Source organism: Mesitornis unicolor, unplaced genomic scaffold, assembly GCF_000695765.1.
Source record: "Mesitornis unicolor isolate BGI_N332 unplaced genomic scaffold, ASM69576v1 scaffold40551, whole genome shotgun sequence".
Taxonomy (NCBI): domain Eukaryota; kingdom Metazoa; phylum Chordata; class Aves; order Mesitornithiformes; family Mesitornithidae; genus Mesitornis; species Mesitornis unicolor.
In genome coordinates, this window is record NW_010163828.1 from 4741 (window position 1) to 18312 (window position 13572).

Sequence of the window (13572 nt, forward strand, 5' to 3'; positions counted from 1 at the left end):
TACACTCTGAGCCAAGCCTCCATCTCTGCTTTCAAGGCAAGGTTTTGCACAGCTCTGCATAGGCCTTCCCTGAGGCCTTGTGCCTTGCTGCCTCTTCCTCCTCCTCTCCTGTGCAAAGTGGCATGCTTATTTGCTCTTCCCTTTCTTGGGCTTCATCATATCACTGTGTTCAACACTTCTGTTGTTAAATACCTTCTCCGAAAGCGCTTCCGACAAACCCTGTATAGCCTGCTCTGGAAAGGCTTCTTGGTATCTTGTTTGCTCCATAGCAAAGGCCTCCTGGTGTGTCTGGCCTGCTTGATGGTAGGAGCCTCATTGAGGAGCTGCTGAGGTGCATTTCTGCCAATCTTGAGCTCATGGCTCAAAGAGCAGACTTTCTTCAGGGTGATAGACTTCTTCTGTACGTTGCATCATGTAAATGTTCTGAGCATGAGGGGTGCCACCAGCCAATACTCTGGGGCTCGCTCCTTTGCTGGTATTTTGCTGTGCCCTCCTAGCCCTGGATATGCCAGTCTTGGTCTTGAGGTGTTAGCTCAAAGGTTTTGTTTGTCTCTCTTGTTTAATTCTGTCCCACAGCAATTTTCTGCAGCTGTTAATTGTATAACCCTGGTCAGTCAGATGACCCACAGTGTGCCAGTCTTTTCGTGAGCTGTCTCAAAGATGTTTTCAGTAAGTTGTGCAACTGTATTGTTATTGTACCAGTGAAAACAGTCTTTGCCATTTGAAAACCCAAACTGCTCTTTCATGCTTAAAAAAGTAACAAAAGAAAAAACACCACAGATTCAATAACCACATCAAACTGTCTACAGGTCATAAATATCTTCTAAAAACTGTGATCGTCACTGGAAACAGTAACTTGCAAGATTCAGTATATTGACAATACCTGCAAATTAAGACAACTCCACTTGAAAAGCTAGCAGCTTTACAACAAAGCTAGCAGTATACAACCATGCCATCAGACACGAATGGTAATGTTTCCTGAGCACAGTATTGCAGTTGCTCTGAATACTGTAAGGAGAACAATTCTAAGAGGTTCTTTTTGCATTATAATAAGCACAGTCCAGATGTCATGTATGAATTTACTTTAACACAGGAAGAAAACCACACCAGTCATACCTAACCGAGAACCATACAGAACAACCCTAAGTGCTTGCAGTATACTCTAGAAGAGATTCTTCTAGAGAAAGATTCTATCTTGAAATCAATATTTGCAGAACTGGCTCTTCTCAGGGTTGATAGCAGTCCTTCAACCTCCCTATATTAATCCAAAATGAATGCCAGGTTTCACCAAATGGAAATGGACTTTACCTAACCAATAAATACAAAATTTATCAGTACATCCGCATCTGGAATATTGCGTCCAGTTCTGGGCCCCTCAGTTCAAGAAGGACAGGGAACTGCTGGAGAGAGTCCAGCGTAGGGCTACAAAGATGACTGAGGGAGTGGAGCATCTCCCTTATGTGGAAAGGCTGAGGGAGCTGGGGCTCTTTAGTTTGCGGAAGAGGAGACTGAGGGGAGACCTCATTCATGTTTATAAATATATAAAGGGTGAGTGTCACAAGGATGGAGCCAGATTCTTCTCGGTAACAAACAATGATAAGACAAGGGGTAATGGACACAAGCTGGAACACAGGAGGTTCCACTTAAATTTGAGAAGAAACTTCTTCTCAGTGAGGGTGACAGAGCACTGGAACAGGCTGCCCAGAGAGGTTGTGGAGTCTCCTTCTCTGGAGACATTCAAGACCCGCCTGGACGCCTTCCTGTGTAACCTCATCTAGGTGTTCCTGCTCCGGCAGGGGGATTGGACTAGATGATCTTTTGAGGTCCCTTCCAATCCCTAACATTCTGTGATTCTGTGATCCTTCTCTCATAAAAGAACAACTGAAGAAACCGATCCCTGTGCAGGCACATGATAGAATGCAGTGGACTTTGTCACTCCAAATGCCCTTTTGGAAACTCAGTGCCAGGCTAAAAAAGTAATTGTGTATTAGAATAAGACTGCACTGATAACTGGTAAAGGGCAGACATTCATGGTTACTGGTAGAAGGGTATTTCTCACACATCCAAAGCTTGCTTTCTGACCAGCCAGCCTTGATCCTCAGATGAAACCAGTGAAATACTTAAAATACTCTGGGAGGTAACATTCATTACCTTACTGAATAGTAAAAGCTAGATAGTGTCCTGTTGCTGTGTTACCATGCAGTGCCAAACATCACTGTTACCTCATTTTTCTGTCCTTTGTACCTGACCAGCTTGAATGATCTTAATTCATCTGAATTCATCTAAAATCTTTATGTATTTGTGTTTAAAATAGCCTTTCCTCCAGTAGGCTTGCAAGCAATTTTTTGGCTTTGTACACTTCCACGTACTGTACTGGGTGAGAAGGGTGATCTGGTAAGAACCAGCAAAATTAGAAACTTTCACTCTCTCGATGATGGTGTTGCACGTAGAGAATTGTTTTGTGGCTTTTTGGAGACACTTAGCCCATGTTCTGAAGAGAGGTTTCTGATAGCTCTGCCTAGTTATTATTCCTTGTAAACATTGATCAGTTGATGACCAATTCCTTGCCCCCAGATATATCTGCTGTGAAATGAAGTTGCAGATCTGCTGTCAAGAAGCAAACCCACATTAGCCTTAACAGAGAGCATGTTGATCTTCATAGTGCTAAAGGCATCGCTTTGTCTGTGCAGCAATCTGGATTTCTGTGCAAGTAGACAAGCAAAATGTTTAGCGTAACGTTTCCAAGAGGACTGCTCAGATGCTGCTGGAGCCAGCTTGCCTTGTCTTTGCTTCTCTTGCCACTTTGACGTAGTCTTGGTTTTGTAAGTTCCATTGATCTGCCCCATATTTTCTTTATTTTCATCCTACAGCCTACAAAGCAGATTTACTCCAAAAAACCAAAGCTTCCAAAATACCCTTTTTTTTTGTTTGACGTAATTTTCTGGGTAACAGAGTACGCTATATGAAACCAGTACTACAGCGTTCACTCTGACCTTTTTTCTGTCAGTAACAACCTTTGGCGTCACTTGAGTGTCTCTGTATCTGGTGACTGAACGCCTCGTACCCCTCCCTTTAGCCAGTTATCACAGTGACAGCGCTCCTTTGAGTGAGGAGATAGAATGAGCGTTTGCCAATTCCTATTTCTTCAATTAGTCATCAGTTAAAAACCAAAAAAGAGCAACAGCTTGGCATCTGTGCTCTTTTCTACTTCTGCTCCTATAATCAAAGTCAGAGCTTCCATTAGAAAACCTTATTTTGCGTGTAATTTGTGTTAAAGTTAATAAAGACAGGTATATTGCTTAAGGGCAAATTAAAAGTAACGTCTGGATTATATAAGCTTTCATCTTCAGGAATGAATTGTTCCAATATATTACTAACACTTTTGTCTAATGTTTAGTTTTGTAGTCTTCAGTTTGTTTTATCTACCAGTATTTGCTCTTAGTTCGTTTAAGGCTGTTGGAAGTAATTACAGCGAAACCCATGCTAGTTTGAATGAAGAAGAGCTGAAGGTAAATCCAAGTTGGAAAGGCTGTACCTCTAGACAGAGACACACAGGATTTTTAGCCATACAGTCCTCTTCCAATAATTACTGCTTATGAGATGTGTCTGTGGCATGGATCGCATAAGTTTGGAGCAGGAAGTCTTTCCCTTTCCACTCTGGCTTCTTGCACTTTCTCTAGGTTCAAGTTAAAGATCTAAGTCCTTTATCTTTCACGTGGTTGCTGGCCCTAGTGTGACAGAACGGAAAGATGGCCAACAAATCACAGAATCAGAGAATGGTTTGTGTTGGAAGGGACCTTAAGGGTCATCCAGTCCAACCCCCCTGCCATTGGCAGGGACACTTCCCACTAGATCAGGCTGCTCAAAACCCTGTCCAACCTGGCCTTGGACACTTCTAGGGAGGGGACATCCATAAGAACTGCAGGCTGCAGGTGGGACACGAGGGCAGGGATAAAGCTTGTTTGGGCAGCATGTGGAGCTCTCCCAGGACTGCTCAGGGGCACTGTGGTGAAGGCGCAGAGAAGTCTTTGCTTCAAGTGGTGGTAGGTCTGCCTTTTTTGTTCCCTAAATTCTTACCGATTCATTGTTAATGCACAGCTCTATTTACAGTACAAGTGAAAACTGAAACAAAACTTTCCATGTCTATGTGGAGGTGGTAAAAGGCATCAAACCATCTGTGACAGATGTTAGAAATATTGCTTACAGCAGTGCACTGTGGGGAGGGTCTCTGCTGTCCTCTTCATAGAAGTGATACAAGAAGCTCAGTAAAAAGCAACTGAAACTCAGACAATTCAGGATTTTCAATACAGTGTATTTTTGCATTTAAAAGCATTATCTGCCAGTAGTTTTGTAGCAATCTTATGAATGGTTGCTTTAAGTGTGGGGTTGTCTGTTGGAGTATTATGCTATATAAATGGCATTGTTTGTTGTGGTTCAGTGGTTCTCATATTGAGTCTTTTCAGTTTTCAATTAAGAAGGGTTTTTTCTAGCTCTCAGCCTTCCAAGCTGGGCTTGCCTTGCCTCAAGAAGTTTCTTTGCAGATTAAAGTTCAAAAGGCTAAGTCTTGGTCAGTGCAGTTTTCCTGCTCTGTGGTACAGTGTCAAACTGAGTTATACAGGTTGTTCCACAGGTGATCTTGCAACTGGAATTCAAGAGCTCTGCTCCTCAGCAAATATACTTCTGATTCAGACTCATGCTATTTTTCTTTTAGACCAATAATAGTAAAGAGTAGAACAAAACAAATGTATATAACTTTTGCCAGTCGAGTAACTCAAATGCTTTTTTTGTTGTTTTCTTTTACCCCAATAAAATTGCATGTTTAAGACAGTTTGCAGCTCAGATCTTTACTTCAGTCCACTGCTATCTCAGAAATAGACAATTGGAAGCTTTGATACAGTAACAAGCATGAATAACAAAACCCAAACCAAACAGGAGTTGAAGAATGATGTGTGAGATACGGAAAATTTGGTAGCTGTTAACACTCTCTTAAGAATGACTTCTGTGAAAAGTTAACCTTGTTCTATGGTGGTGTGGAAGGTTAGATGGGAGAAGCGATTCCAGGACTACAATTGTATACAAAGGCTTTCAGGATCTTAAAATTTGCCTTATCTAAGTTAATTTATACAGTGTCTTAAAATAGCCCATTCAGAACTGGGCCTGCAAGAATGCTGATCATTAATGTTGGCACTTGCAAGATCAATAGAAATTTCAAGTAAAAAGTTACTGCATATGTACTGTTCATGATCTTGCAAATTCAGAATAATTTTCCTTTCCTTTTCCATGTTGATTTGCAGCTGCTGTTGGCTTTCTGACAATTTCCAGTATCATTACCATGTCAGCCCCTTTCTTTCTGGGTAAAGTTATTGACGTTATTTATACAAATCCCAATGAAGACTTCATTGACAGCCTGACCAGCCTGTGTGCCTTGCTGAGCGGAATCTTTTTATGTGGTGCTGCTGCTAATGCTACTCGTGTCTACCTCATGCAGACTGCAGGTAAAAACAGGAGCAAAAAGTGGTGCTGGGAGTCATTTTTTTTTCACAGAGTCAGGCTATGTAACGATCTGAAATAAGTCCTTGGCACTGGCTGAGAGATCCTCTTGGAATCAGTAGTTATTTTTTTTACCATATCAAAGGTAAACTAATAGCGCAAAGAGAAGTATGCTGGAATAATTGTTTCTTTTTATTTAATATTACGTGACATCTTAAAACTCACTCTCTTCTGGTATAGTAAAGCTCTGTAAAATTATTCATTCAGTGCTTGTAATCCTGTGATTCTTATGTTGTTGGTGTCTATGTAAAGTCTTGTGTGCCGTGCTTGACAGGCTTCTGTTTCCGACAGGCCAAAGAATTGTGAAACGCTTGAGAGCAACCATGTTCTCCTCTATTCTGAAGCAAGAAACTGCTTTCTTTGACAAGACCAGAACGGGCGAGCTGATAAACCGCTTATCTTCAGATACAGCCCTCTTGGGCCGCTCAGTGACCGAAAACCTTTCAGATGGGCTCAGGGCAGGAGCACAGGCATCTGTAGGGGTTGGAATGATGGTACGGTGGTCTCTTCCCTGCTTCTTAGTACTTGTAGTTTCAAGTCTGTTTCAGTTCTGTTAGGTAATGAATGAATGTGATTTGGGCCAGAAACTGTTGCATATTCTTGGATACAAGTGTATTTCACTGGTTATCTACAACAACTTTTATGTACTACATGGCAATAGATTATGTCCCTGTCATCACTTGATCTTTACTCAAAAGAGAACGAGCGTTTCAAATGAACTACTGGTGCTGCCCAGATTTATCAGGCAAATAGGAGGAAAATAGCTTTACTCTTACTGAAGATATTAAAATCAGTGATAATACTGTCATGGTTGTAAGTAAAACAGGGTGTGAAGGGCCTGTTGTGTACAAGTCATTGAATTGAGTTGATTCTGGCTAAAGCCTAGGGGAGCAAAGGCAGCACTGAATATCAAATTGCTGCTGAGGATTTTTACAAGTGTTAGTCCTTCTGCGTCAGTCTTTCAGTAAAGAATATGTTTAGGTAGGAGGCATTTTAATGAAAGCTTCGGTGCAGTGCATCAGTTAATATTTCTTGGTGGTCAGTTGGTTTATATAAAAATCTGACTTCCCTTGATTTTTTTTGCAGCATTTTTTTATGCTTATCTGGGAAAAGATACATCGATGGCAATTGTCTTAAATTAAACTGGTATTTTCTGCTGTCTACCTGGAGTGAAAAATAAATAGCAAAAGGTCTTCTCGTAAAAATAAGCATCCAAGATTGATTTTAATAGGAAGTGTTAGGAGTTTCCACTGTGAAGCTTTAAAGCTTTACTTTGTTGCTGATAAGAAGTATGGCTTTCTGTACTTATCTAAGCACACAGAGTCTAATGTTTTATCTTGCCATAGATTAACTGGAATAACTTTATGTGAGCTGTTTTGCTCCAAAATGCTGCCATGATGCAGTGTTAAAAAGTGGCCTATAAAAGCTTGCCCAGAAAGAAGATATTATTGTGAAATAATTATAAAGCCTGTCAATTAAATTGATTTTGAATTTTTCTGGAGATTTTTCTGTTTTCAATACAGAGAGCAAGATGAAATGAAAACACATTACATCTAATTTCAGTAAATCCTATGAAAAGGACATATTTAGTGATCATATTTAATGATTGTTACGAGTGGTAAAGCTTTGCAACAGTACATTAAATTAATTATTCCAGGTTATGAGCATTTGTGGGTGCTGGGAAGCAGTGATGACTCCATCTGTTCTTCTGTTACCCAGAAGTAGCATACAGTAATTCTCTACTCGAATTTTCTGTATTACACCATCTATTTAAAAGTTCTGAAAAGGCTTTAGAAACTACATAATAACTTATGTCTTTCAGCATCCTCAAGAGATTTCCTGGTAGGTCTTTACTGGCAGGTTAAGATACTTGGCCAAGACCATACAGTGAACCAGTGGGAAAGCTAGGAATGAAATCCAGACCCTTTTGCTTATGATCTTTTGTTCTAATTGTGGGATACATTCCCCAAATGCTATGGAGGAGTGGATAAATATGCCTGGAAGAAATAAATCATGATAAATGAAAGCATAGCAGCACTAAATTACAATTCTACTACTTCTAGAAAACTCTAGCGAGGGAAGTTGCACTTCAGTACTCCAGTGGGTTATTTTTAATCTGAGCATACCTTTTTCTTCTAGTTTTTTGTGTCTCCTAGCCTTGCTGCGTTTGTTCTCAGCGTTGTGCCACCCTTGGCTGTCCTGGCTGTGATTTATGGAAGATATTTGCGAAAACTTACTAAAGTGACCCAAGATTCTCTTGCAGAGGCAACACAGGTAATCTTTTAGCAGGCACTTTCTCATTAACTTCGAAGTTGCTCTGCTGTATTTCGCTTAGTATCTCTGCAGTTACAGATCTTCTGAAGATAATTGTACTGTTCATTGCCCCAAGCCATGCTGAGCCTGTAGTTTTGCACCTGAACAGTATGAAAGGTAAACTTCGGTAACACTTCCTCATAGATCTCAAAACCAACCATCCTTTATAAAGAGCCATCCATAACAGTATCCCTAAAAGTATAATGTGGAGGTACCAGGCCTTGAGAATTTGGAAATGTCAGAAAGGATAAGGAGGTTAGGCTTTAGCTGTGTGAGAGCACAAAAAAATAATCAGCCTATAAAGTCCTGGGAAATTTGGTACCAAAATTTAAAAAACCCTTTTCTTGGACTATGGTTATGACTTTGAAGCCATCAGAAACATCCCAGATGGATCTGTCTTTTAAGAAAACTTTGCTATCAAGTCCTTTTCTGGAATGAATCCTTGATATTTGAATTTATTGTCAGCTCTTTATTGCTTATGAGGCTTGACTTTTTTAAACTGTTATGGCACATACTCAGATATTTGGGAGGAAAGTAGAAGAAGCTGTTGTTTCTGAAGAGGCTGTTGTAGAAGGGCCTTCATTGCGTTTGAAATATTGCAAAATATTGTCTGAGAAATAGTAGTGATAGTGACCTTTTTCTCACAGGCTGAGGGTGGGGAAACATCATTAAAATGCATAGAAATATAATTAGGAAAGACCTAGTTAAAATAGCCGCAGTTGTCAGCTGTTGTAAATTTGGGATATCCTGGGTAGGACTTCTGCAAGTTGACTGTGCAGAGGGAAGATCGGCCCTTTTCTGTTTATCTTCCTCATCCTGTGTTGAAGGGAAGCTCATGCCTTTGTAAACCAGCTGTGGGGCTTCACATGAACAAGCAATTTTAGGGTTCCATTCAAATTTTCAGGTTGAACGGGCAATGGAACAAAGAGAATGACATGTTTATTATCATATATTTTACTCACAGAAGGGGGCCTTGTGGGGATACCATCACAGTGTCTATGAACAACTTAGTCTAATTGGTTACAACTGAGGTAACTTTAGAATTAATACTTTGCTGTTCAGAAGTTAAAATAAAATACTGAGTTGAAATGGGACATTAGCAGTTTAGCTAAATTAATTCCCAGTGTTGCTTTTATCAAACGAATGGAATTGTTTCAGGGAATAACTGCAGGCTTTCTTGCAAGATTTAGTGTAGAATAAGATATTCTTTATTTTTCCCCTTCCCACATTGTTATTGCAAGTTATTGTGAATAGTAATTTTCTTATATGTGGTTCACTTCAAATTAAGAGGTTTTTTTAACCCTACTTTAATGTTTTTCTTTCTCTGCTAACACTTAAGGCAATCCTGAAGTTCTTTTTAAACTGCCTGGGCATGCAGTTTACTTTCAACTTAATGGAATATAAAGAACCCAAGCAAATGTGGGAGAATGGGGGAAGAGGGCATGAGAAATTTTCCAGTGGTATCTACAGGAATGTATTTGGAGATTAATGTAATGATATTGGCTTAACTTTGCAATGTTCTGTAATATGGACATTACAAATTAGCTGTCTGTGTGCATTTCTTTTGTTCTCTGTTTTAATGTAGTTAGCTGAAGAGCGTATTGGAAACATAAGAACAGTTCGAGCTTTTGGGCAAGAAATGTCTGAAATGGAGAAGTACACAAATAAAGTGGATTATGTGCTACAGCTGGCTAAAAAGGAGGCACTAGCTCGGGCAGGCTTCTTTGGAGCAGTAAGTGTATTTTGATGAAAGTAAACCAACCATGTTATGCCAAGTGTCAATTATTTTAAAATTTATGAAGATACTTAAAAATCTGCAAATAAATGATTTGGGTGTAAACTGAACCCACGTGAAACTGTGGGAAGACTGGAATTAAATAAATCTAAATTGCTGCTTTGAAACTGCACCTCAAGATACAGTGGTATGATAAAGCCTGTTTAAGTCTCTATTCCTTCCCCACACCCCATAGCTTGGTACTGTTTATTTGAGCCCACACCTCCTATTCGGGGAACTAAAGCAGTGGAAACCTTCCCCCACTCTTAGTGCTTTATAGGTTTGGCTTCCTGATGAGGTGAGCATCCATGCAAAGGAAGCTGAGGAATGCTCAGGTGGGAGAAGGAGAGCGGGTTTGCATTTTTCCCAACAGCTTGCAGTGAGTTTGCTTAATAGCATTCTAAAACTGCAACATAACTGCAGACAATCAACTCTTCTCCTTTTAATGATGGTTGAGAATAATGTTTGGGGCTCCTTTCCATCTCTGGGAATGAGATTAAAAAACTCAAACCAACAGAATTGCTTGCTTTTTGAACGCTTCTTGGATAGCACGGTTCAGTGCCACTGGATGTCTGCCTGGCTGTTGGCTTGATTTGCTTTAGAATTGGTTTTGTTCAAATTTTACTTGGTCCTCTAAAAATCTAAATACCCATAGTATGGGAATTCTTTTATCAGAAGGAAAATTCTGAAACAGCAGTTTAGAAGATGAAGTTTAAGATGTGTCAAAATCTGCCTCTTCTTTTTCTTTTTCCCTAGACTGGCCTTTCTGGAAACTTAATTGTCCTTTCAGTCTTATACAAAGGAGGATTACTAATGGGCAGTGCCTACATGACAGTTGGTGAACTCTCATCTTTCCTAATGTATGCTTTCTGGGTTGGAATAAGCATCGGAGGTATGGAACAAGAACTTGGATTTTCTTCACTTCAAAGCTTTACAGTCAGGAATGAGGTGGGAGGGAAGAAGCTCTTAAAAGATCTGGCTTTCTTAAAAAGTCCCTTCCAAGCGATCTTCCCATGAAATCATACCTAGTTTATTTTCTGAAGAGTTGATTAATATAATAATTTGTAACTTAATCTTAGTTTAAGCCTTCTATTTTCCCAAAGGAATACAGAGGTTATTTTTTCAATGTGTGTATGTGACAGATATATATTACTTTCATTTGCTTTGGGTCTAAATTAAGATACTTGGTATATTGTATAAAGAACTGTGTTATATTTTTACTAAATATGTGGATCTAAGTATACTCCATTTAGAAAGGCATGTAGAATTTAGCTGTCATTCAGTACAGAGTGTTTTGAGCTGGAAGAGTAACAAAGTGCCAGCAGAACACTATACTCTGCTGCTAACATTTTGCTTTTCCTTACTGACTGACTCCTCCTTGAAGCTCAGACGCTGTAATCTACTGGCCCAGAAACAAACTGTTCATCTTTGTGACAGAGCAGTCTTCGCTACTGCACACAGGCAAAAATGAAGATAAGGTACTTTGAAGTTTGACAACTGATTGGAAGGGTTCTTCTTTAAAATTAGCCTGTTACTTCTGATAGACAGCGCAGCTTGTCTACACCCCTCTTTTCTAAGGCAAAGCCTGATACTGTGGGAAGTGTGAAGATGTTCCTGAGGGCAAAATTCACAAAACCTGCTTCCTCGGATATCAGAATTCCAGTGGCACCCATTCCAACTACCAAAACCCTTTCTTCTCTGCTTGAATCATTCAAGTTCAGTCAACAGACAGATACCTGACATGTTGAAAGCATGGGACAAATTGATGTTAAATAAATGGAAAATAAGGTTAGAAAGACTGATAAAATGTCATTGAATTAACTTTTATTTGTGATTAAAAACATAGTTTTAAATTCTACTTAAGATTATTGAAGAATATAGCTCCACACAGAGCTCATTCTCATGGGGACTCCGAAGTAAAGGTGTCTTGCCACAAGAGGCCTGCTTTCCTTAACGCCTACAAAGCATATAGACATATAGATCTTCAGAGTGCTAAATCTGCTCGGTATATGTCATCGTTCAATACACGCAGGAGTTTGTGCAATGAACTGTGAAGTTCACCGCATAATTTGGGACTTTGCCTCCTTTTGCTGTAACAGTTTGCTCTGTGTTCTACCAAATACTGAAGACAGGTTATGAAAAAGAAAAACATTTCCTAATTAATATTTGCTGTCCATCTTACATAATTTATTTTTTAATGAGTGGTGGTGAATTTGCAAACCTTACTGTATCGGTTTCAAGGTGCTCTGTGAGGCTGATGCCTTCTCGCTTGTGCCCTGCTGTAGGATGTAGACGCTTTAGCTCTTTTCTCCAAGCAAGCAGCTTCTCACCATGGCCCGTGCGATGTGTTGCAAGCTTTCAGATATTCCTCAGCAGCAGCGTGATGAAATGGCCTGGCTGCACTTACAGACTCATGACCTTGTGCTGGGCTTGTTGCTCTGCAAGAATAAACCAGTAAACCTATTTTATTATACCTTGGGTTTTCTGCCCTCCTGAAATCACTCTTAACGCTATACACATTTTAAGGTGGAAGTGGTTTATTCTCTTGGAATTCAGAGATTTTGAAATGGATTACTCTGTTTTGAAACACACAGGAAAGATTAAGAAAAAGGCATTTTATATTTGTGTCTTACTCCATTTTTGGTTCTCGGTTGGCTTTTCTGTTTATTTCAACTGGAAATCCATGCCAGCTCCAAGATGATTCACACAGCTTCTAAGTGGTGCTGTGTGCAAGCCTTGTCCTTAGCTTTTGCTTTCTTCAGTAATGTTTGAAGCATGCTGACTTGGGAGACACCTTTCTTTACACTGCCTGTTCTCCATCTAGCTTCTCAAGCCTCAGTTCAGCCTTAGGTTTTGTGCCCTCCCTCCCCTGTGGCTGACTCAGCACTAGTATAACAATATCTGAAAAAGAAGGGCATTCAGAGTGCTCCAGCCTACGGAAGGATTTTGAAAATATAGCTGGTTGTATGCAAGGCTATCTAGCTAAGGTTGGATGCTGTTCTTCCTGACAGATGAGTGAAGAAGAGTTGCTTTTCTTTTGAGTGTATCCAAGCTTGCATGTATTAACTTAGGGGGTTTTTTTCTTTTCTTCAGAATGATTTGTGTTACAGATGTAAATAAGAATGGTCAATAAGTGTTATTGGTAGCTCTGAAGTGAGACTAGATAGGATTTAAATCAACACATCTGATAGTGAGTTGGAGTCTGGAGGTCCCCTACAAGTCTGATGCTTCAGTGCTGGTGATGAAAAATATAGTGCAAATTTAATGTCTCCTACATCTTCTATTTCATATAGACACGTAATATTGGTGTGGTTTTTGTTTAGGTCTGAGTTCCTTTTATTCCGAACTAATGAAAGGACTCGGTGCTGGAGGACGTCTATGGGAACTTACTGAAAGGAAGCCCCAACTTCCGTTTAATGGTGGGTCCTTGGTTTGTTATTGTTCATAGGTTGATTTTTCTCTTATTGGTCGCCTGCACTTCAGAAAGAGGTGCATAATACTTAAAGCTAATAACAACTTACATTCTTTTGAAAGGAACTAGATACAGTGGTAATTCTGGGTCTTCCTATCTATGAAACCAGATGATGATTTCCTTTAATCAGAAGTTTTAGAAGCTGAAAATTTGGTGGGTTTTTTCTTTAATTAGTTCAGAATATTTAATAATCTTTAAATACAATAAATAAAAATATATTTCCAGCAACACCTTATTTGTGGCTTTCTTGTTCAGAAGGTAGACAACACCCTCCAGCATTGAGTATATTGTATATAAACTGCATTTGCTTGTCTCCATCAAATCAGTTCAATGAAGCTGCTTGTAGAAGATACTTTCTGTGTGAATTGCTGTTTCATTTTATTAGCTGCATCCCACAAAGCAAGTGTCATACATGAGTTTTCACCAGCTCTGTATTACAGAATCACAGAATCGCTTGGTTGGA

The 13572-nt window shown here is 39.6% G+C and overlaps 1 protein-coding gene across 1 annotated transcript; it reads left to right on the forward strand.

The window, feature by feature from the left end:
• Positions 1-5294: 5294 nt before the first annotated feature.
• ABCB10 (ATP-binding cassette, sub-family B (MDR/TAP), member 10) lies at positions 5295-13056 on the forward strand (the record flags this gene model as incomplete). Its single annotated transcript, XM_010194103.1, has 6 exons — positions 5295-5495; positions 5842-6044; positions 7690-7824; positions 9449-9595; positions 10394-10529; positions 12961-13056. Coding segments are annotated over 6 exons (918 nt in total), but the record flags the coding sequence as incomplete, so codon positions are not given.
• Positions 13057-13572: the final 516 nt, after the last annotated feature.